This window comes from Rousettus aegyptiacus, unplaced genomic scaffold, assembly GCF_014176215.1.
Source record: "Rousettus aegyptiacus isolate mRouAeg1 unplaced genomic scaffold, mRouAeg1.p scaffold_m13_p_13, whole genome shotgun sequence".
NCBI classification, from domain to species: domain Eukaryota; kingdom Metazoa; phylum Chordata; class Mammalia; order Chiroptera; family Pteropodidae; genus Rousettus; species Rousettus aegyptiacus.
In genome coordinates this window covers 62,778,015-62,802,491 of record NW_023416288.1, presented here as the reverse complement: position 1 = coordinate 62,802,491, position 24,477 = coordinate 62,778,015, and the positions used below count along the sequence as shown (strand labels likewise).

General features: G+C 45.4%; 1 protein-coding gene, 1 long non-coding RNA gene and 1 other non-coding gene across 9 annotated transcripts; 2 read left to right on the top strand and 1 right to left on the bottom strand.

The window, feature by feature from the left end:
* TSPAN33 (tetraspanin 33) lies at window positions 1-21,130 on the top strand. Of its 7 annotated transcripts, XM_016148681.2 has the most exons (10): window positions 185-293; window positions 10,412-10,506; window positions 12,357-12,414; window positions 12,743-12,769; window positions 13,066-13,193; window positions 13,514-13,588; window positions 14,591-14,686; window positions 16,070-16,198; window positions 16,592-16,753; window positions 16,965-21,130. In XM_016148681.2, exons 3-10 carry the CDS (start codon window positions 12,366-12,368, stop codon window positions 17,064-17,066), a joined length of 768 nt encoding a protein of 255 aa, XP_016004167.1. In that variant the 5' UTR covers window positions 185-293; window positions 10,412-10,506; window positions 12,357-12,365; the 3' UTR covers window positions 17,067-21,130. The 7 variants fall into 7 exon arrangements, with proteins under 7 accessions (XP_016004164.1, XP_016004163.1, XP_016004166.1 ...); XM_016148678.2 differs by lacking the exon at window positions 10,412-10,506 and having other exon boundaries at window positions 1-293; window positions 13,069-13,193; XM_016148677.2 differs by lacking the exon at window positions 10,412-10,506 and having other exon boundaries at window positions 1-293.
* LOC118610782 lies at window positions 4,311-12,575 on the bottom strand. The gene is made up of 3 exons (XR_004954063.1): window positions 12,297-12,575; window positions 5,325-5,400; window positions 4,311-4,912 (listed from the first exon to the last, which is right to left on the bottom strand). It is a non-coding gene; the product is annotated as an uncharacterized LOC118610782 (long non-coding RNA).
* LOC118610877 lies at window positions 6,845-6,963 on the top strand. The gene has a single exon (XR_004954135.1). It is a non-coding gene; the product is annotated as a small nucleolar RNA SNORA5 (small nucleolar RNA).
* Window positions 21,131-24,477: the final 3,347 nt, after the last annotated feature.

Sequence of the window (24,477 nt, the reverse complement as noted above, 5' to 3'; positions counted from 1 at the left end):
GGCTCCGGTGGCGGCGCCGTTCCTTTGCCCGCGCTTCTCCAGTACGCAGGGCTCGGGAACCTCCCGCCGCGGCGCAGCTCGCCGCCGCTCAGGCTCGGGCAGTGGCGCGGCTCATGCTCCTGGGCGCGGAGCGCGCAGGTGGGCCAGCCGCCGTGGGGAAATAGGCCCCCAGGGGCGGCGGCGGTGGGACCATGGCCCGGAGACCCGGGGGGCCGGCAGTCTACGGGGAGGAGTTCTCCTTCGTCAGTCCGCTGATAAAATACCTGCTCTTCTTCTTCAACATGCTCTTCTGGGTGAGTCTTGGGGGTCGCCGGGGCACCTGGGCTGCAGGGCACCCCTGGAGAGTGAAGTGGGCTGCCCGCGGCTGAGGAGGGGGCGTCCTGGGATACCCGGTTCTAGGCGAGCGTGGCGGATGGCAATGCCTAGCTTTCTGGGCTGTTGGCACTTTGGGGTAATTTATCCTGGGGAGGGACACCACAGTGGCACCATGTCTAGATGGGGCGTTGAGGGGGGGGGGTGCTGGGCTCAAGGGATTCAGTAAAGACTTACGGATATTCTCTGATGAGGGTCTGTGTCAGGCCGAAAAGGTGGGTATGAACGGGACGAGGGCGCTTTCCTGTTGGCCCACGGCAGACCCACTGGTACATTTATGACTGGGGGACTTTCAGGCCTGGGGACTAGGAGGCCCTACTTACAAAGAATAAAGAGGAAGGGGGAAAACCAGACCTTCCCTCCCCCTTTCCTTAGAGAGGATGGGTTAAGGGGCATTCGTCTCTCCCTTTTTGCAGGCCTCTGGTGCCTCTTACCCCTCAAAGGCTGAGAAGGGACAGGAATGGCCTCCAGGTGGGGATGTTTGTCCCAGCAGGGTCCCAAAGTGTGCCTCACCTTTCTCAGGACCAGGGGTGGGACAGTCTTCAGCTTCTTTAAATAGGACCCTATTTTGGACTGGAAGGCCAGAGATCCTTTCAGAATTTTCTGCTTGGGGGTGGAAAAAATATCAGACTGGGGCTACCTGGAGTCTCATCCCCACTCTGCCATCAACTGCCGACTTGACTAACCTGGGCAATATATTCTTCCCTGTAGGCTTTAGTCTCCTCCTCTATAAAATCAAACCCAGTCCAATCAAGGATGGCAGAAATACTCTGCTGGAACTGAGAATCAAGCTGGACCAGATCATGAAATGCTAACTCAATCCTGTTTCAATCCTGTCTCCTGTCTAGAGAGTCCTTGGGCCCCTTTGGGTTTGAGAATGTAGGAAGGTTCACGTTACTACCCCCCCCCCCCCCGCCCCACACACACAAACACACACAACCTCCCACCATTCCACTTTTCTCTTCCAGCTCCAATACACCAGAGCTTCTGCTCTAAGTGCCCGTTATGCTTGCCCAACTCTGCCCTGAGACCTAAAGTTCAGTCTTGCAGAAGGGAAGAATTGTGAGACTAAAGTATGTTTCTGAAGAGAGGGAGCAGACCAGGTATCTAAGCCAGTCTCTGGGAAGGTTTCACAGAGACCATGGTGTGAACAGACACAGAGTACTTAAGTGCTAGCCTGTTGGGACAAATAAGAGCAATCCCAGAAGGTGGTGATGACAGCTCACTCTCAACTATCGTGCTGGGGAAAATGAAGTTTGAGCTCCTAACAAATTCTCAGATTTAGAACTGGGGAAAAAAAAAAGTAGAAGACAGCTTGTCCAGCACCTTCACAGAGATGTTCCTTGTTTTATTTAGGTCCCACAGCTGGTTAGTAGGCTTGATCTAGTGGTTTTTCTGCTGAACTACAGTGCCTCTAGGGGAAGTCCTTGGTCCACATGACTGCTACTGTAGCTGGGGTATTATTAGTGTTAGTAGTCAACTCAAGTCCCCATGGTTTAGGTTCTGCTTCAGCTGGAGGTTAGGGAAGAACAGAAGAAAATCTCGCCATCACTCTGCCAGGGCTGGGGGATGTCCTAAGGGGAACTCTCCACCTAAAGGCAAGTCCCAGTGAACCCTCCCACATGCTCACTGAGTCTGCTGGGCTGATGACATGCCGTCCTCAGAGCTAGCACTAGCCTCTCAGAAACCTTAGATCCTCAAGCTGACTTCCTCTATCAGCCAGGACTGCATCTCCTTTGGAGCCTTTGGCACAGCACCCTTATCTGCACTCCCCAGTGACAACAGCTGGGCACATCTGTTGCACTTGTATACATGGTCATTTTCTTGGACTTCCCACTTCATCTCACCCCCTGCCCCCCCCCTTTACCAAACAAATGACTTTGGGAGTCTGCAGCCAGGGAGAGGATTTGGCCGCATAGACCCATTTACCTTGGTAAAAATGCTACGTTTAAGATCAGAGGACCTGCCTAACCAAGCTGGCACCACCCCAAATTAGAGAAGAGCCCCTTCTTGGCCCTACTTTAGACTCATAAAAAGCCAGAGGCTCTAGAAATAGCATATTGAAGGACAAGAGGCCTAGTTTCTTTCTGGCACCAACTTACTGTGTGACCCAAAGCCAATATATCTGTCTCTCTGTCCTTAATCTTTCTCCTCTAAAAAACATTTTTTCTGACTCTGTGAACTATTTAAAGATGAATGCATCATTTTAGGGACTGTTTTCTTTCTTCAAGACCTGGAGTTGGATCTAAGGATGCATCTCTCTGTGTCCTGGTATCCTGGGACACTGACCTTCCCAGGGGACTTTTCAGGTGTTCCTGAGTATCACCTCTCCCCCAGGCCCAGAGCTGCAGAGTTACAGTCCACACCAGTGCAGCTGGGGATGAAGGGCTGCTTCTCCAAATAAGGTCATCTTCCTTCCCATCCCCGCTTCAGGGACTGGATACTGGGTTTTCTTTGTTGCAGGCTTTCTTCATCCTAATCAAATTCTCTTCATCTGCCCAGGAGGTACCCACAGTTGGGACTGTCGGGACTGTCAGCTCACTCTTCTTCCAGGCAGCATGCATGTTTTGGCCAGCTGCTGGGAGAGCTGTGTATGGGTGATGTTTTGTCTGTGCCTGGAACACATTGGGAAGGTAGCCAGCATCGTCTGGGCTCATAGTCAGTGGTGGTGGTGGTAGCTACCTCTTCTGCTGCTCTAGGAGCTCTGACCCTTGGGGCATTCGGAGCCTGACTCAGAAAGCTCCTTTGGGACCATGACCAATTGCTCCTCTTTTATGTTTGAAATCTCACTTTCCTTTTTACCTGGGACTTCTGATTTTCTCCTTAGAATCATGCTGCTGAGTTACTGATCCTTAGGATCCAATGGCTTGGAGTAGTTGCCCCAAGATTCCAAAAGTTGTATTTCAGTCTTTCAGTTAAGGAATAGCTGGCTTTCCTCACCTCTCTGCATTGGACAGCTCTGTTCAGAGGGAAAACAGTGGGGTGGTACATCCTTTATCAGCCTTGGGCATGTGTTGGCAGGAACATTATCAGTGCTGCTCACAGCAGCCACTTCCTCCCTTGCTGGTCCTTTTCCCACTCAAGGCAGCAGTTAGGGTGGCTTTTGAGTTAGGCAGAGCCCAGAAGCTTGGTGCTCCAATTGTGTCTCAGCCTAGGCTTCCTTGGTGGCAATGCTTTAGGGATCCCATGGCACCTTGTGCATACGTTAATTGTCATACCTCTTACCTGTGCTGCAATTTCGTGTTTATTTATATCTCTCCCCACCCCAGACTTCAGGCTTCTGAGGGTAGAGACTGCTTTATTTTGGATTCTCACTGCCCAGCTATATTTGGCAAAGAGTGGGTACTTACCGAATGAGAGAGCAGACCCTACAGGGTGGAGGCACAGTGTTCTTCCTCTGTCCCTTGCGTACACTAGTCTGTCAACATGCAACATAACCTTAAGTCCTCGAGCATTCCTGGTGTTGAGTATCCAACTGTGTTCTCCATTACAGTGGGCACTATGGTCCTCTCAAGCCAGGTCAGAAAAAATGGCAGCCATCCTCTCCAGAATCTCCCTCGGAGCCAAGCATAATTACTATCTACAGCACCGAGATTTTTTCACTTTTACTTCAGCACATGTGGACCTCCGTTCAGGTCTTCCCTAGGCTGATTCAGTCCTCTGGTGAGGTATCTTCCTCGAGAAATTTGCTGTCCCATCCAGGGCCAGTGCGTTGGAGTCCCCAGGGCACTCAGAATGCCCCCACGTCGCCTGCAGCATCATCTGTTGTAAGCTAGCTTAGAAGCAGTGAAGAGAAGACCAGGCATCAAGCCTGGTAAAAATGCCTTCTGAGTGGCAGGGGCCCTTTCTACCACCTAACAACCCCTCCCCCCCCACACACACACCCCTACACACCCCTAAATACACTGGGAGGCAGAACCCATCTCCTCCTTCATTTTCACTCCCCATAGGCTAGGCTGCAATAAATGAAGTAGTCACATTCATTTAATGGGGAAAAAAACACACACACCAGAAATGAAGACAAGGACCACACCCTTTGCTATCAGGTCACACACATGCCTTCTTAACTCACCTAGTAGCTCTATTTGCCTTGTACCAAGGACACCATCAAAAACTTCAAGCAATCTTTGAAAAGAAACCCTGTGGTACTTCTCAGGGTTTTGGTAGCAGGTGATGCATCAGGCTGGTCACTTCAGGGCCGTGGGATTGAGTATTTAGACTACTGTGACCCTTGTGGACTTCCCTTGCTAATTTGTAACCTTGGGAAACAAAACCCAGTCATGGCCTAAGAAAGAAGCTAATGGGCTGGCCCCGGATGCCAGAAAGGAAAGCTTCCTGTGGACTCCTCGACTCCAGCAGGACAATTCCTTCCATCCAGTCCAGAGTGAGAAAGCCAAGTCCCAGTTTCACATGGAGAGTTGCCACCTCAGAACAGAGGAACGACAGTGCCAGGATGACCACAGAAGGACCGGTGTGTGCAGATCCTGGGCGGGAGAGGAGGCCCAGCTGTAGGTCGAGCAGGCTATTTCCTTGACTTCGTCTAGAAATGAGGACAGATGGCACTGAGAAACCCGAGGTGCAGACTCCTCCCTCCTCAGCATCCCTCTGGGTAGGGACAGTGTTTTGATTAACACACAGGGAATCAATCATTCTGATCTCAGCTGTCCTGCACCCTCCCCCCACCCCAGCCGCCATCAAAAGAAGAGGGAAAGACATTCCAAAGTGGGGGCGGGGACTCTGAGACAGATCCACCCACTTGGCGCTGAGGAGACTTCAGAATGCATAAGACTCAAGTCCAGGGCTCTCTCTCGGGGGCTGGTAAGCCCTGTGTGGTGATGCCGTGTCTTCCCCTTTCCGGGCACTGTTCCAGGGACTTCCCTCTGGCACCATTACCTCATGGTGCTATCTTACTAACCCCTGCCTGAACCTCACCCAGTTTGGAGATTACCAACCGCTTCTCCCAAAGAACTGTAGACAGTTTCTTCCCATCTCATATGTCCTAAGGCGAATGCACGAGTCTTGGGGCTGCTGTGAGGCAGAGAGAGGAAGGCAGCCATGTGACTGAGGTTGTAGGCTCTGGAGACACGTGGGCCTACTTTCAGTCCCACTTCAGCTGCTCACTAACCGAATGAACCAGGGAAAGTTACTTGAATTCTCCCAGCATCGGTTCTGTAAAATGGAGATACTAACACCCTCTTGGGGTTGTGGTCAGAATTCAATGAAATAGTGTATATAAAGTGTTTAGGCTAGTGCCTGGCCCTTAGCACTCAACAGAAAGTAGCTGTTACTATTGTTAGAAATAGTTCCTAGAGGTCAGCTGTTGGGGATAGACTTGGAGAGCTAGGGTGGGCGCTCTTTCTGACAAGTGGCAAATGGACGGGGATTGAGTCTAGATAAAGGCTAACCTTGAGCCTGACTTTCTTCAGCCTTGAACCCACATTCCTACTGTTAGCCAGAGAGAGATGATAATTGAGGTCTTTCTGTTTTACAGTTTACAGAGAAGTTTCATGTATAGCATAGGATCAGAGACCCCACTGTTATCTCCAACGGCCTCTCCTAGGTCTACTCCTCAGGGCTTGACACACCACCTTGGTCTTAAGGTACAATCCAGTGGAAATAACTCCAAGAGCTAATCTGCTGTACTTATTGGCATTTGGGCATTAGAGCCAGGAGAAGAACTCTTGTTCAGGGTCTCGACTTGGGGCACTATTACCTTTTCTCTCCTAGCACTGATGGGTCTGAAATAGTGCCCTGGGAGCTAGAATGAGGTTGGTTCTCACAACATCAAATCATGGCTCTCTTTTCCCAATTTGCAAGAAAAAGGAAGTCAAGATAATGGAGAAAATTGTCTTCATTTTCTTTTTTCTCCCATGAACATTAGTACCTGTGGCTGCTTATCTGCCAGCAAGTACTAGCCGAAGGCAGAGGGAAGAGGACAAATAGCAACCAAATATTATGGAAAACTAGGAAACTATTTAGAGTCGTGTCTGTATTATTATTTTATGAGATGCAGAGATATATGTGTAACAGCCATATCACCTGTTGGTAAATTGTTCCTTATTTCTATGATAGTTACTAACACGTTGTGCTTCCTCACATGACACACTGAGGACGACACATTATCTGTGTAATATTCCTGTCAAAAATGTGTCATATGAATCTGATTGTAAAGAAACAATCAGATAAACCCAAATCGAGGGATATTGTGCAAAACAACTGGCCTAGACTTAGCAAAAATATCAGTGTCAAAAAAAAAAATGTCAGAACAAGTGTTGGCAAGGATGTGAAGAAATTGGAATCCTTATACATTGCTGTTGGGAATGCGAAATGGTACAGCGACTGTGGAAAAACAGTTTGGCAGCTCCTCAAAAAATTAAACATAGAATTACTCAGATGACCTGGCAAGTCTACGCCTTGGTGTATACCCCAAAAGAATTGAAAACAGGTCTTCAAACAAAGACTTGTACACGGCCGCAGCCATGTGCAATTCTGTGCCTGCCCACCCATGGCCAGCACTGGCCCGAAAGGCTACCATAGAAACACCCTGACTCATGGACTTGGCCTCAGGAATAAATTTGTTTACAGACACCGAGCTCCTAGACCTGGAGGCGGGGTTGGGTGGTGCGGTGGGCTACCAGGTAAACCCCAGGGGAAAAAAAAAAAAAGAAAAAAAAATCTTGTACAGGGATATCTATAACAACACTATTCACAATACCCAAAAGGTGGAAATGACCCAAATGTCAATCAATGGATGAACGGATAAGCAAATTGTGTTACACACATACAATGGAATATTATTAGGATGTAGTGAAGTACTGATACATGCCGCAACATGGATGAATGTTGAGAACATTCTGCTAAGTGAAAGAAACCAGACCCCAAGAGCCACATCTTGTATGATTCCATTTATAGGAAATGTGCAGAATAGGCAAAACCATAGAGACAGAAAAGCCTATTTGTGGTTGCTAGGGTTAGAAGAGTGGAGGGAATTAGTACAGGGCTTCGATTTGGGGTGAAAAATCTTGGAACCTGATAGTGATGATGGTTGCACAGAAATGGGAATGTACTTAAGGCCACTAAATTGTACAGTTTAAAATGGTTAATTGCGTGGTATATGTATTTTACCACAATTTTGAAAAAGTCAGTGACTTAAAAGACCCAAAAGAAAGAAAATGCAAAGCTCTTCCAGGCTAAAGGAGATTTGATCACTAAATGCATAATCCTTGCCTGGCTCCTAGACTCCCAAAAAAGAAGAAATCCGTTATAAAGGACATTATCGGGGTAATTGGGAAAAGTTAAATAGGGACTGTAAATTAGGTAGTAGTAATAGCATATTAAAGTTTAAAAAATAATTTAACATTTCACAGCTGTACAGGGCATACCAACAGAGCTCCGCTGCTTGCCGGTGCTGTCGCCTGAACAATGCCAAGACCCTCTGCCTCGCGCTTTGGTGTAAGGAGATACCACCCTGACCAAAGTTTGTAAAATTGCATGCAAGAGATCCCAATTTAAGAAAATCTGATATGGGATTTAGGGGGGAGGTAGATGGGGTAAAGAGGGTCAAATATGTGGTGACAGAAAGAAATCTAACTATGGGAGGTGAACACAGTGTCAATATCTATATGCCTTACTATTAACGTGTCCAGCTGAAACTTATTGGATTCCATTAACCAATGTCACCATAAAAAAATGAAATAAAAAATAACAAATAAATAAATAAATGAGAGGATTTACAGAACTAACAAGTTGGGGTCACTAATTTTTTGGGTTTTTTTTTTTATTTTTTAAAGCTTTCATTTCTTAGAACATTTTTAGTTCAGAAAAATTGAGAAGGTAGTGCAAAGAGTTCTCAATATCTCCCATATCCAGTTTCTCTTATTTTTAACATCTCACATGGGTATATACTTGCTAAAATTAATGGCATTGTCATTATCATTAAGGTCCATGCTTTATTCAGAGTTCCTTAGTTTTTACTTGATGCCCTTTGTGTATTCCGGGATCCCATCCAGGTTAGCAATTTCATTGAGTTGTCGTGTCTCCTTAGGTTTTTGTTGGCTGTGACAGTTTTTTTTAGAATTTCCTTGGTTTTGAGGACTTCGGTAGTTTTGAGGAGTACTTGCCAGATGTTTTGTAGCATGTCCCTCTGTTGGAACTCTCCTGATGTTTTTCTCACAGTTGTACCGGGGTTATGGGGTGTGGGGAGGAAGACCAATGGCCCTTTGAGGGGACAGTGCCATTTTTATCACATCATGTCATATACCGATGGTTTCTTTCTGTTGATAATGACCTTGATTACCTGGCTGAGGTCATATTTGTTAGGTTTCTCCACTGTAAAGCTAGCCCCCCACCCTTTTCCATACTGTACCCTGTAGAAGGAAGTTACCATGTGTAGCGCACGCTGAGGAGTGAGGAGTTATGCTCCACTTCAAGAGTGCAATATCTACATAAATTATTTGGAATTCTTCTGCATGGGAGATTTGTCTTTTATTCTCCATTTATTTACTTATTATGTCACTTATATCACTAGGGACTCATGGATATTTATTTTATATTTGGGGTAATAATTGCACACTTTATTTTGATGTCCCTTTGGCATACCCACATCAATATGAGGTTTTATTATTTTTTGCCTGTTTTTGAGCATTTCCTTACTTTCTGGTACTACCAGATGCTCTTGGCTTATCTTGTATATTTCCTACCCCAGTCTTGGAATCAGCCATTTTTCCATGGAGCCCAGGGGATGGCTATTTTCATTTTTAGGTGATTATTCACCTTACACATGGATAAAGGCATTGGTATGTACAAATTATTTTATATAATTCGATCAAAAGCTCTTCAGAAACATGCCTTTTGCTGGACTCGGCTATTTTAAAACTGTGTCTAGCTTTTAAATGTTTCGGACAAGACTTCATTCTAGCCAGAATATGAAAAGTCATTCTAAAAAGAAAAATGTCTTTATCTCCATCTTCATCATGAAAGGAGGTCTATTGGTGATACTGTGGAGTATTATAAGGATTTCGTGGCGAAGACTTAAATAGTAGACTGAGATTGGAAGTTGAGTTAGTCCAGATGTTACCACTGCACCCATACGCACTTGGTCAAGTTTCTCTTCACTCTTTCCACCTCAACTATAGAGAGAAGAGTGGCCAAGCTCATTGCTAAGGTTCTATTCAGCTCTAAAATGCTCTATTAACAAGAGCAGCGCTACTTTGGAATTTAGGCTGGGAGATGTAGACGTGGAGGGCAACCTGTGACTCCAGGGGAAAGAGACAGGTCAATGACTAAAACGCAGAATTTCAGAGTTCGTGAGCTCCAGGTAAGTGGTATCATTAATGATCATATCAAATGTTAATGATAGTATTAAAGTCTTAATCTTGATTCTAGTGTAGCCTGTACCTGCTGCTCCAGATCCCTGGCTGAGTGTGCTTTAGGCTGCAGTTCCCAAACTTGGCTGCACATTGGAATCACCTGGAACACAATCGGAACTACTGTTGCCTAAGTTCCAATGCCAGAGATTCAGATATACTTGTTTGGGGTCCAGCCTAGCCATCGGGAGCTTTAAGATCTCCTCCTCCTCACACCCCATTCTAATGGCAGCTGAGGCTGAGAAGCACCTTAGTCCATAGATGCCTTTGCCCTTCTCCCACACATCACATGCATCTCTGAAAGGGCAGGGACCACATCTTACTCATCTTTGTGGTCCTTGTACATGGTAGCTGATGAATTGAATTTGGATAGTGTATTGGTTTTCTATTGCTGCTGTAACAAATTACCACAAACTTAATGGCTTAATATAACAATTGAATTTTCTTGACTGTTCTGGAGCTCAGAAGTCCAAAAAAGTTCTCAGTGGCCTAAAATCAAAGTGTTGGCTGGGATGGTTCCTTCCAGAGTCTCTAGGGGAGAATCCATTTCCTTGCCTTCTCTAGGTTTTAGAGGCTGCCAGCATTCCTTGGCTCAGGGTACCGCATCTCCAACCTCTGCTTCCATTGTCATACATATCTCCCCCGACTCTGACCCTCTTGCCTTCCTCTTTTAGGGTTTGTTGTGATTATATTGGCCCCACCTGGATAATTTCCCCATCTCAAGATCCTTAAATGAATCACATTTGCAAAGCCCCTCTAGCCACATAAGGTAACATTCTCACAGGTTCTGGGAATTAGGACTGGACATCTTTGGGGTGACACTATTCTATCTACAGCAGAGACAGAGTAACTGCTTTAGTAACAGGCCCACGTACGGAATTAAGTTACCCTGTGATGCTCGGCACCTGTTTCTTTCCCTTTCTTGTTTTAGCCATGTTAGGATTTAGTGTCAGAGACCATCTTTGTGGAAAGTTACATACACTAGTGAAAATTTAACATGTGAAAAACCAGTGAGGCTCCTGAACAACACAAAAAGCAGAAACGTATTTTTAAATGATTCAGTAAAGTGATATGCAGAACCGTAATTGACTGTGTTGAGTTTTAAAGGGCGGGCAGAGATGCTCACTCTGGCAGAGGGCTGTGTCTCTGGGCCTGGAAGATGACTGGACCTCTGTTGTGTGGTTTCCTTGCCTCCCACCCTCCCCCTTGCTCCCTGAGCCTGGTTGTGCTGTGGGACAAGAAGCCAGTTGGCACCTCCAGCCCCACCCTCAGCTCTGCAAGCATCTCCTTTTCTCCTGGATAAAGTGTGAGGGCCAGCAGATAACAATTCTGGCCCTGAGTCGGAAACAGTGTCAAATTATTTATTAGGGGACAAGGAGAGAGGGCTGTGTATACAGGCAGAAAGTGTTCTGAAAGACATGGTTTTAGATAAGGATTTCTCATTTATTGCTGAATGCACCAGATGACAGAGGCCCTGAGGAAAAATGTCTTTCTATGGAGAGACTAGTCTGACCTTATTAGGTGCTATAGGGGCCCAATTCCCTTCTTCCACCAAAGCCCCAAGATGACTCTTTCCAGCTGGTCTCTGTCTCGCCGAATAGTGGAGTCTAGCCAGCCACCTCCTTCCCCACTGAGTTGGTCAAGTCCCTGCTGCTGAGAACTCCCTCCAGCCAGAGCGTGGCCCCAGCTATTGCCATGGTGACAGCCAGCTGCTGCTTAGCACGAGCCTGGGGACTGGGCACAAAGAAAGGGTGGCCCAAGGATGTGCACAGTGGGCTGCTCTGCGCTCCTGGAGGCCTTGAGGGTTGGCAGAAAGGCCCATGGAGGTCTCGAATGGGTTTGTTTTCTTAGGGCAAAGCTGGAAGAATGAAAGGTCTACACTCTAGTCCTCCGCACTGGAATTGGGGTTTATAAAGACAAAGGTTCCTTTGCCAAGGCAATTCTGGTTTACCCACACTCATTCATGCATGCATTCTTTCACTCTGATATGCACTTTCATTCTTGCATTTGGCACCATACTGATTTCACGAGACTTAGAGACCTGGGAGTGTGCATCTATCCTAGGCCTGCTTTAGCTTTAAGACCCACCTTTGATGTAGCTAGTTTAGAATTCAGAACTTCACAGAGTTTCTATGTGATCCAGAGAGAGTTAACTACTAGTAATGATAGATAATATTGTCAGACATTGTGGAGCGCTTTCCATTTTATTTAATTTTCATCTAATTTTATTAGATGTAGTTGTTTTTAATTCCCGTCTTCAGATACAGAAACTGAGGCTCAGTGATTTATTTATCTAGCATGGACCCAGGTCTGACTCGCTCCAAAGCCCATGTTCTTAACCACTGTTCTTAACCTCACATTGCCTTAATTTCCTCATTCGTAAAATGGGGATAATAGCTGCCTTACAGATAACTGTTTTGTGGGGCTCGAATGAGATAATCTCAGTGAAAGTTTTTCGTGGAGGTAAAGCACTCACTGATAGACACTATCAACAGTATCACTGGGGATGAGAAAAGTGTTTATCTCTGGGTCCACCTGCCCTTCTTTAAGGTTACTCACCGAGATCAGGCCTCTGGTTTCCAAAAATCTCAGGGTCTGGCTGGTTCCCTGTCTCTGCAGGTGATTTCCATGGTGCTGGTGTCCATAGGAGTCTATGCTCGGCTGATGAAGCACGCAGGTGAGCTACAGGTCTCCCTCTGTCGCCCCACGACTCTTGCCAGGCCCCTTCCTCTTCTGCTTCCTTCAGCCCTGTAGTATTTCTTCCCACATAGGTTATGGGGGTCGACAGAGGCCAACTACTTTCTAGTCAAATCTTGGCAGCTTGTTCCCATGCTAATTCACCTGGATTTTTTGGAGCTCCCACAAATCTTCCAAATATGCCGGCCTTTTAGGCTTAGGAAGTGTCTAGGAAAGACTCTGGGAGCAGAGAGTAATCAGAGGCTTCGGCCCCTCCCTCGCTCTGTCCTGGAGTAACTCAACCTCCATTCCTACTCTACTGCACAAAGTCTCCAGGAAACGGATCAGCAAAGCTGGTGAGCCTAATGCCATTCTAATTCTTTTCTGGAGCGAAAGTGGTCCCTCCTCTCCTAAACCCGGGAATAAAGGCTTTTACTCTGTTAGTTCCTCAAATTAAACGCCACAAACCCTGCTGGGCCCTTTTTGTTCTCCCCACGGGCTGGCAGTACTGCCTCTCTGTAACCTTCACCTGACCACACTGGAGATCCCCCTATGAGGGGAGAGAACATTTGGGGGGCATCCCCTTACCCCATCCCTGGGTACCATCCCGAGTTGGCATCGGGTTCAGACTGAGAGACACCCCTTCCTCCAGAAGCAGCCTTTGCCTGCCTGGCAGTGGACCCAGCCATCCTTCTGTTCGCGGTGGGCGTCCTCATGTTTCTGCTCACCTTCTGTGGCTGTATTGGATCCCTCCGTGAGAACATCTGCCTCCTGCAGACAGTGAGTGGTCAGGGGCCCCATTGGGAGACCCTGGCCCCCTCCTCCCTGTGCCTCTCAGTCTCCCGATGCCATTCCTACAATAACCTTTTGTTTTCCTCTGTTCCACCCTACTCCGAAGGCCTGTGCTGTCCACTCCTCACTATAGAGTTCAGCCCAAGTGACCCAGGACAGGGTGGGCATCCGGGAGGCAGCAGCCTTTACAGTATGGGGGACATCTGGGAGAAGTACCTTGTGGCCCCCTAGTAATTCCCATAGCCCTGGAAGAGTCCACTGCCCAACATGGTAACAGACTGTCTTCTTCTTCTGACTGCTCCCCACAGTTCTCGCTCTGCCTCACCATCGTGTTCCTGCTACAGGTGGCTGCTGGGGTCTTGGGCTTCATCTTCTCAGACAAGGTAGCATTGGGAGCCAAGGGGCCTCCTCAGGTGTGAACCAGAGGGAGGAAGGGAAAGTCCCTGCCTGTGCTTAGCCTGATTAATTAAGCACAGCACTCCTTCCCCTGGGATGTGTCAGCCTTTGAAAGGTTCTCCTTAGGGATGAATGAATGGCCTTTAAAGTCACCATATTTAAAGAGGATTTCAAGGTTGTAAGATGTTTTTCTCTGACAGTCTGAGTCCAACAGGAAAGCAAATACTATGAACACAAAGTCAAAATAATCTGCAAACTTTAATGGCAAATGATTGGATAAAACTCAGTTGTCAAGTGGACCACAGACAACATGAAGAAACAGAAGGAAGGGAGGGGGAAAGTAAACAACATTTTGTATAGTACTTATCATATCTGGAAGTGGTCTGCCATTTAGTGATAGTCCTTTTAATTAAAGATTAGAATTCCTTTCCCAAAGAGTAAATGATTGCTAGGGCAGAGTAGAGGACTATGGTTAGGAAACTTTGAGAACAGCAGCAGAGCAAAAAGGAAGAAAGCAGGATAGAAACTGTGAAATGGAGAGCCACTGTGTTCATGCAGAATATCCTAATCCTGCTGGTTTAGTAAAATCCTAAAATGATAGATGTAAATCTAAGTCTAAAGAGATGCCATTTTCTTATGTCCACTAGGGGTCAGTGCCACAGCTCAGTAAGCCTTTACTAAAGAACATAGTTTCTCTGCTTTGCATTAATCAGCAAGTATTTTGTGGTAGTAATACTCAGAAGTAGATAAATATTGGATTATCATGAAATGTGGCTCTGAGAAGTAGCAAAAACAGGTCCACTGGTACCTGAGGGCCCAGAAATCAATCGGGCCATCAGAACTGGCCATCTTCCATCACTAGGACTTAGTTCTGATTTCAAGGCCGACTTAAATAAAGAAGGATGACCATGCTTTACTCTTATTTCTGCAGAGAGGAGCAGGTTTGGGGTTAGTCCTGTGTTCTGATTCCCTATTCATGTCTCTGGCAGGCACGAGGGAAAGTGAGCGAGTTCATCAGTGATGCTATTGTGCACTACCGAGATGACTTGGACCTACAGAACCTCATTGATTTTGGTCAGAAGGAGGTATGGATTAAGGGGGCGGGGGCAGTAAATGCGTGGTCTGGGAACCTGTGATCAAAAGTCAGTGTTATCCCAAGAGAAGCCTCACCCTCCAGGCCTGTGGGCATTTTTATTACCGCCCAGTGTAATGGATTCTGGAAAGGAGTTTGGCAAAAAACCATATATGCAGAGTGCTTTAAAAGTACTTTTAAGGGCACAGAACTGTATACATAGTAATCTACCATTTGTGTAAAAAAAAAAAAAAAAAAAAAAGGAAGAAAGAACATGTACTCATATTTGCAAAAGGAATCTGAAAAGATATGTGAGAAACCATTATAAGTGGTTGGTAATCAGGGGATGAGGAACTGGGAAGATTTTTAAATATTGACTTCTATTCAGAAGTAAAAATTTTTAAATTGAGGTAAAATATACATAAAACTTACCATTTTAACCATTTTTAAGTGTTCAGATCTGTGGCACTAAGTACTTTAACATTGTTGTGCAACCATCACCACCATCAATCTCCAGAACTTTTTCATCTTCCCCAGGTGAAACTCTGTACCCATTAAGTACTGATTTCCCATTTCCCTCTTTCCCAGCTCCTGGCAATTACTATTCTACTTTGTCTCTATGAATTGGACTACTCTAGTACCTCTTATAAGTGGAATCATACAGTATTTGTCCTTTTGTGACTGGCTTGTTTCACTTAGCGTGTCTTCAAGGCTCATCCATATTGGAGGATGTGTCAAAATTTCCTTCCTTTTTAAGGCTGAATAATATTCCATTGTATGTATATACCACACTTTAACTCATTCATCTTTTGATGCACACTTGGATCACTTTCAACTTTTGGCTATTATGAATAATGCTGCTGTAAATCAAAAGCTAAATTTTAAGTGAAAGTATTTTTGAAACTAGTGCTGAGCTCCCCTTTCCTTGGTGCAACAGACAGTTGACTTGGATCCTACTTGTTTTCATGCAGTAATTATGGGCCCACAATATCGAAGATTCTCCTCCTGTGTTTTCTCTACATTAACATAAATGTTTGCAACACTGAGCCTTTAATTATTTCAGCCAGTATTTTTGAACAGCTCCTTTTGCCAGGCTCTATGCTACGTAGGCCTGCCAAACCAGAAACTGCCCTCAAGGAGCTCATAGTTTAATGTGTAAAACAAAATATATATATATACAGCTATGGTAAGTTATAATAAGATGTGTAAAGTAATAGAAATTAAGAATAGAAAACCACTTCACTAGGCCACTGAGAAACATGAGCTCAAGTTTCAAGGTTGTGTTTGAACACAACCTAAACTTACAAGTGGAAGCTTGCCATAGACTTTTGTCTGCTCTGAGAATTCTCCCTGAGGGGTGGGTGATTCTTAACCTTAGTGGTGGGCTTTGTTGCAGTTCCGCTGCTGTGGAGGGATTTCCTACAAGGACTGGTCTCTGAACATGTACTTCAACTGTTCAGAAGAAAACCCCAGCCGTGAGCGCTGCTCTGTGCCTTACTCCTGTTGTTTGCCCACCCCCAGCCAGGTGAGTACCTGTTCCACCTCATTTCCTCCTGGGCAGTGATCTGAGTTAGTTTCTGATTAGGGCAGCTGCTGTCGGGAATCCCCATTTCCTACCTTAACCAATCAATTTTGTTGGACAGCTGTCAGATGTTTTTCTTCACCCCAATCTGATGGCTCTGTTAACCTTTCACTCCTGTAGCCCACATGGGGGTTCAGAAGGGGCAGGTCTCTAAAGCAAGGAGAACTGGACTCTCGGAGGAGAGAAGGTGGTATTTAGCAACGTCCAACCTAGCAGCTTCCACATGTATTCTCTGACAATTTAGAAGTTTGGAAAGGGCGAGAAGCCCATCAGCTAGGGACTGAAAGAAAGGTTATTGGAATGAAGTACCATTTCGCTTTTCAACTCTCTCCTTAGGCAGTGATCAACACCATGTGTGGCCAAGGTGTGCAGGCCTTCGACTACCTGGAAGCTAGTAAAGTCATCTATGCCAATGGCTGTATTGATAAATTGGTCAACTGGATACACAGCAACCTCTTCTTACTCGGTGGTATGGCACTGGGCCTGGCCATCCCCCAGGTAACTTAACTCTGTAAGATTTGTGGGTCCCACAATTCTTCAAAAACTCCTTTGCTTTGGGGAGGGCACCTGGGGATCAGCGGAGGTGTCAGGCGCTGACATTGTCGAGGAGCAGGGGATAAGATGGTGCTGACCGGGCTGGGAAGACTGAGTCAGGGAAAACAAGGGCATTGCTCACTGCTGAGGGCCCAATCCTTCTCACTTCTTCCAGCTGTTGGGAATCCTGCTGTCCCAGATCCTCGTGAATCAGATCAAAGATCAGATCAAGTTACAGCTCTACAACCAGCAGCATCGGGCTGACCCATGGTACTGAGAATCCATCTTGCACCTCCACACCGTGGCGACAGGCGAGCCTCATTGACCAACAGCAGCGGGAACAGCTCTCAGTGCCAAATGGAGGTTTGGATCCCAGCCCCCCAGTGGCAGCCCAGTGGGAAGAAGGAAACTCCAGACAGGCAGAAGGCAGGTGCACAGGTGGCTCAAGTCTCGGGAGGATGCACCTCCTCTCCCCTTCCTAGCCTTCAGCATTGTTAGAAAGTTATTTTGTATTGTTTCTAACTTTACCCATTTGGATTTATGTTTTTTAAAGTTTTGTCTGGGCAGAGATGTTCAGGAACAGCAGTTGCACAGAGTTGTGGGGGTACAGCCGCTGATTTTCATTGAGGCACGACAACCAACTGCTGTACTAGGGCTGCTACTGGGCTTGACCCATGCACTCAGAATCTGAGTGCCAGCGAGACCTAGCCGGAGAGTGGACACCAGCAGCCCTGCCTGGAGTCCAGTTGGCATGATACCAGCTCCAGAAGGGAAGGGAGTGGAGCAGCCAGTGAGCTTGGGGGTCGGCTGGGGACAGTTGTATGTGTGCTGGGTAGGAATGGAAGGCGATATGTTTACTAATGCCTGCCCTGCCATCCTCCCAGGTAGTCAGAGTGAGCTACATCCTGCCCCTCCCTCATTTCCATGGAAACATGGCAGCAAGAGCAAGGGGTACAACAGCAGCCAAATTCATCCCTCTCTCCCCCTAACCCCTTTGAAAAATGTTTGGGACCATAGTCTCTATATTCTGCAGCCAGCAGAGATGGAACTGAGCCATACCTGCGCTTGCATTCCTCTTGTCTGGCCCTCCCTCTCCAGCAAGTGGGGTTTCTTTACCCTTGGCAATGGGCAGAGGAGGCGAGGTAACACCCCCCACCCCCATTCCCCTGCTCCAGAACTCATTATTTCTACAGTGTAAGAAGCAGGGATCTTGCTAGGGCAGGGGGAGCCAGAAATGGCAATAAAAGTTTGTTGACCTGGACTAAGCTAGACTCCATGAATTTTCCATTCTGGCAACTAGAAACGGAGGGTTAGAGAGCCCAGCCGGTGGGCCGTCCCTTCAGAAGGGGACTGGAGACTCCCCTAAATGCCACAATACCTCCCTGGCCCTGTCTCCCTCCTCCCAAAAGCCACCCTCTCTGTTTAAATTAGGTCGAAAGATCCCAATTCTGATGGAAAAGGCGTAATTTGTCCCAAAACCTGATGTTAATTTTTTTCCCAAACTAAAGCAGAGTAAAATTAATTTGCCACCCAAAACTTTTAGGACGGGGGTAAGCAAGGATACGTCTGGAAATCAGTCTAGCACTCTGCTAGGGGGAGACGGGAATGCGGAGGGAAAAAGCCATCTCTTCAACCCATTCTGGGCCCTTTAGCCGTCCCGCTTCTGTCTTTATCTGAGGAGCTAGGTACCACGACCTATTCTGCTTTACGCAGGACTTACAGAAACTCGAGCCAGGCGCGGGGCTTTCTCGCACGCAGAAGAGCGTGCGAGGGCGGCGAGCTGGGAGGCCTCGCGGGTGCGTCGGGGGGCGGAGCCGGGGAGGGGCTGTCGGGCGCTGTGGGTGGTCCCTGCCCCCGCGGCGGTCAGAGCTGAGGGCTGGGCTGTATGACCTCACCACCGGGCGAGGGTCCCCCAAAGTCTCCTCGCCTCCCTTTGCTGCCGGGGGCTCAGACTAGAGGCTTGGCCTGGCGAGGGAAAGACTCGAGAGAATCCCTACCGAGTTGCCAGTCCCCCCCACCCCCGTCCGTTTCGCCTAAGCGCGCCTTCTGCTCCTGGGAGGGCGCCTTTCCAGCAGCCGCCTGGGGCCCCAGCCAATGTTTGGTTCCAGCTAGTAACAGAACGGAAAGAAAAAATAAAATCATCATAAATAAAAAATTAAAAGTAAGGGCCTTTTATTCTGGGAGAGAACCATAAAATGAGCTTTCTTAATACCAGAGTCGTGCATTTTATATTTTTTCTTCTTTTGGCGATGCGGACCTAGAAATACGAGTTTGGGTTAGGAGTTGGGGTGATGAATCTTCCTGGTTCGCCAGAGGCTTCTGAAGTGCATACCTGGCAGGGGCCTTCTGGGGCCTCTTGGAGGAAGAGACCAGAAATGGTGACCCACAGATCCAAGATGCACATCTATATTTCTTAAACTCCAAACTACACTTTTACTTCTCTTGATCCTATCTAGCCTTCTGGGCTTGGACAAAAGGGTCGGGTATTGAAACGCCCTGAGCAAAGGTTCAGAAGTTTATAGTGTGGTTCACTGTTTCTAGCTAGGTTGTTTCTCAGTGTCTCCAATTCTCAGTATCTTTCTTTGCTTTCTTTTCTTCGGCTTGACGCAGGGAGAAAATTATGCCCCAATTTTTAAAAGGTTTTTTTTTTTTTCATTATTTCATGTTTTTATTTAATTTGTTACTTGAATTCCCATGTTTCTAATAACCTTAGTTTCAAGCACCAGTATTTTAGAACAGCTATCAAATCTAGGCCTTAAATATGGACGAATGGAGGAAGATTCTTGGGGCAGGCTGGATGGGCAGAAATGGAGAGAAAAGACCTGAAAGATGGTGAAAATCTAGCTGGGGCAACATGGCAAGAAGGAGACCACTAGATTCCCACTAGGGCCTCAACCCCTGCAATTTCAACAAGGATGGGAGTCCAGGAGTGCCAGTTTTGCAGAATGTTCAGTTAGCTATAGGGCCGATCAGCATATTGCCGTCTCTGAATATAACAACATTTTAGTTCTCTTGCCTCCTCCCTACATTAATACCTCCTTATTTGTTTTCTATTTCTGCTGTAACAAATTACCACAAATTTAATGGCCACCCAGTTAAACAACACAAATTTGTTATCTTACAGTTCTAAAAGTCGGAAGTTCAAAATGGATTAAAACAAGGTGTGAACAGAGCCGAGTGCCTTCTGAGGGGCTCTAGGGGATCCATTTTCCAACTTCTAGAGGTCACTTGCATTCTTTGGTGCCTGGCCCCTTATTCTGTCTTCAGAGCACCTCACTCCAACTGCTGCTGCTGTAGTCACATCCCTTTTGCCCTCCAACTCTTCCCACGTCCCTCCATAGGACCCTTGTGATTACATTGGGCCCAATGAGTTTATCTGCAATAATCTTCCCATTTTTAAGATTCTTATTTTAATCATATCTATAAAGTCACTTTTACCACACAAGATAACGTAGACATAGATTCCAGAATTAGAACATGGACATGGTGGGGTGGCCAGTATTTAGCCTACCACATCCCTTTCTCACTCTTATGCATGATTTAAGGTGGAGGTGATGTAGAAATGAACTATTGTTGGAGATTGGCAAGAGTTTGAGGTAGGTGTTGTCTGGCCTTCATTCGAATAATTATTAACATTTATTGCATGCTCACTGTGTGCCAGGCATATATCTTATTACAAAGTTTAATAGGCGGGTCTTTGGTTTTTCTGAGTTGTCCCCATCCTGAAGACCGATTCTGTTAACACAGTCTAGGACTCGTTTCAAAAAGGAGATATAGAAAGGGCATGGCTTATTTTACCATAATAGTTCCCCTGGTCCATTACTCTAGGAAGGTCGGTAACATTTTGTAAACTATCCCCCCAAAATATGTTAAGAGTAATTAGATATTATAAATTGCCATAGAAGAGAGGAGATAACACTTAGAGGAGAGAATAAAGCTCTAGAACTCAGGTTGGAAATTAAACCCCAAGAGTCTTTACTATGCCAGGAACCTGGTAAATCAATTAGATGAATAGAATAGCATAGAGATTTCAGAAATATTTTCAGTTATCAGTATACATTGACTAATAAACAAGAAGCAACACAGTGATGAGAGGAAAGGGTAATCACTAATAAAAGGTGTTAGGAGAAGGGATTACAATATGGAAAAGAAGTAGTTTAGATTTATATCTCTCACGTATACACTGCAATGCATTCCAGAGAGTAATAGAATTAGATATTTGAAAGCAGAACAACAACAAAAAGACAGAATATCATACTTGTCCTAGGTGTAGGGAGCAAGAGTGGACCATTTTCAGTGCATCTGCCCAGCTCACAATGATTCTTTTTTTTTTTTTTTTTTTTGGAAACTGACCCTGTACTCTTCAAGTCATGGGGACGAGTCTTGAGGAACCATATTTGTACTATGAGACGTGGTCTCCTAGGCATAACAGACTGGAATCAGTCTTGGCTGCTGTAACAAAGTATCATAAACTGGGTGGCTCAAAACAACAGAAACTTAATGTCTCACAGTTCTGGAGCCCAGAAGTCTGAAATCAAGGTATTGGGAGGGCCATGGTTCTTTAGACGCCTCAAGGGGAGGATTCTTTCTTGCCTCTCCAGCTTCTGGTAGCTCCAGGCATTCTTTGGTTTATAGCAGCTTAACTGCAATCTCTTAACTGCAATCTCCCTCTTCATCTTCACAGGGCGATCTCATGTCTGTGTCTGTGTCTGTGTCTCAATTTCCTCTTATGAGACAAGAGTCATATTGGAATAAGGGCCCTCCCAACTCCAGTATGTACTCATCTTAACTCATTGCATCTGTAATCGCCCTATTTCCAAATACGGTCACATTCTGAGGTAGTAGGGGGAGGGTAGAGATTTAACATATTTTTTTTTTGGTGGGGGGGCGGGGGGGGGGACACAATTCAACCCATAACAATCTTGGCTGCTGTAACAAAGTGTGCCAAAAAGTTCCTTCCCTGGAAATTGAGAATGAGATTCTAGTCACAGCCTGGGCTAACTGGTCTGGTGAAGAAAAGGCAAAGGGAAGCTGAGTCGAACTTCTTACACATCTTATGGAATAAGTAGCAGAGCAAGTCTGTTTACAGAAAAAGAAAAGAAAGATTGGGGGTGGGGATGGGGAGGCAGAGACAAAAGGAGCAGAGGAAGGAAACTTCTGGTGACAGCTTTCACTGTGGTCCTGCAGCCTTTCTGTAGCTCCATGGCTAGTCCTGCCTTGGGTTCCCTGAGACACTCTGCTTACAGAAAAGCTTGTTTGTTTGCTTAAGAAAGCCCAACTTGGTTTCTGTTGCTTACAAGCAAAGCTAATAGGAAAGTTAGAATAAGATGCTATATTAGTTTTCTATTGCTGCTATAACAACTTAGCACAAACTTAGTGCTTAAAACAACACAAATTTATTATCCTAGAGTTCTGTAAGTCAGAAGTCTGCTATGAGTCTCACTGGGCTAAAGGTATCAGCAAGGCTGCATTCCTTCTGTAGGTTGCCTTACCTTTTCTGGCTTCTTGAAGCCCCCTCCTTCCATCTTCACAGCCAGCAACAAGAAGCTCAAGTCCTTCTCAGGACACCGTAATCTCTCTGGTTTTCTGCAACCAGGAATGCTTTGTTGCTTTTAAGGAATCGTGTGATTAGATCAGGCCACCTGCACAATCCAGGCTAATGTCCCCATCTCAATATCTTTAACTTTAATCATATTCATCTGCAAAGTCCCTTTTGACGCATGAGGGCTCATATTCACAGGTTCTGGAGATTAGGATATAGACATCTTTAGAACCTATTATCTTGCCTTCCACGGATGTGCAATAAAACGTATCATGACCATTTGTAATAAAAGATAGATGTCTGAGACTTTAGTGATCTTTCTTTGTACTGTTTTTCTTATAAAATTGCTTCATTCTCCTTGAAAAACTTGATCTGAAGCCTTGACCTCCTGAAGGTCTTTATGAGGAACACAGGGTCAACTCCGTGAGATTCAAGGACCTTTTTTTAGCTGCCTCTAGCTGAAGGTTTAACTACCCCAGAAACACACTAAATTCCCAAAAGCCCTGATTGGAGCTGGGAAGGAATGAATAGAATAGGATCAAATGCCTACTCCCTACTAGGGAATTACAGATATTAAAATGTTACCACTGAAAAGCAAGGCAATTGAAATTCCTCTGAACAGTTTGGGGTGGATACCTTGATAAAGGTATTGCTCCTGGCAGGAGACCGTAAAGGCCAATTTATGTATGGACATAATAAATGAAATATACACCTACAGGAAGGCAGGCAAACTCGTGCATTCACTCAACAAAGACAATGTGCCAGGTGCCATTCTAGCACTGGGCACACAGTGAACAACACAACAGCTTCCTGCCTTCCTAAGTCTACTGCAGGAGACAGATTTATACAAAATTCGTTTTATCTTATGTCAGATAGAGAGATATAGGCTATGAAGAAAAATAAAGCAGGTATGAGGGTGGAGAGTGATGGAAGAGGTGCTATATTGGATAAGGCAGCTTAAGAAATACGTTAAATTTAAAAAAAATTTTTATTTAGAAATAATCATAAACTCACAGGAGGTTGCAAAGAAATATACAGAGAAGCCCCATGCCTTTTTCCTAATCTCCCCCAATGTTAACATTTTATGCAATTACAGTAAAATATTAAAACCAAGTAATTGTCATTAGTGCAATTCATGGAGTTTTTTCAGATTTCACCAGTTATGCATGCACACATCTGAGTATGTGTGCATAGTTCTATGTAATTTTATCGTATGTGTATCCTTGTGTAATCATCACTACAATCAAGGTACCAAACTACATATATGAATTCTACTCAATAAAGCTATGACGAAACAAGTATTCAACTGGGTCTTCAACACAAAAGATATCCCTGTTACCTCTTTATAGCCACACCCATCCCTCCCCACCATGACTAACCCCTGGCAACCACTAATCTGTTCTCCATCTCTATAATTGTGTTTTTTTCATGAATGTTAAATAAATGGCATCATGTAGTAGGTATCTTTTTGAGATTGGCTTTTTTCACTCAGCATAGTTCCCTTAAGATCTATATGTTGTTATGTAAATCAGTAGTTTGTTTCTTTTAATTTCTGAGTAGTATTCCATGGTATGGATGTACCACAGTTTGCCTAACCATTTATCCATTAAAAGACATTTGGTTAGTTTCCAGTTTTGAGCTATGACAAATAAAACTGCTATGAACATTTGTGTACAAGTTCCTGCGTGAAAATAAGTCTTTATTTCTCTTGGCTAAATGCCCAGGAGTGTGATTGCTGGGTTGTATGGTGAGTGTATGCATGGTTTTTTCAGAAACTGACAAACTGTTTTCCAAAGTAGCTGTGTCATTTTACATTCCCCAGCAATGTGTGAGTGATTTACTTTCTCCACAGCCTTGCCAACATTTGGTGTTAATCACTGTTTTTCATTTTAGCCATTTTGATAAGTGTGTTGGGATATCTTATTGCGGTTTAATTTGCATTTCTCTAGTGACTAATGATGTTGAATATCTTTTCATGTATTTGGCACCTGTATATTCTCTTTGGTGAAGTGTCTGTGCATGTCTTTTGCCCATTTTCTAATTGTGTTGTTTGTTTTTAATGCTGAGCTTTGAGAGTTCTTTGTATAGTCCAGATACTAGACCTTTGTCAGATATGTGATTTACAGATATTTTCTCACAGTCTGTA

Coding starts and splice junctions, on each gene's coding strand:
- TSPAN33 (XM_016148677.2), top strand. CDS start 192: ATGGCCCGGAGACCCGGGGGGCCGGCAGTCTACGGGGAGGAGTTCTCC. Junction 12,415..12,742: donor TCGGCTGATGAAGCACGCAG/GTGAGCTACAGG, acceptor TACTGCACAAAG/TCTCCAGGAAACGGATCAGC. Junction 16,199..16,591: donor GTTTGCCCACCCCCAGCCAG/GTGAGTACCTGT, acceptor CTCTCTCCTTAG/GCAGTGATCAACACCATGTG.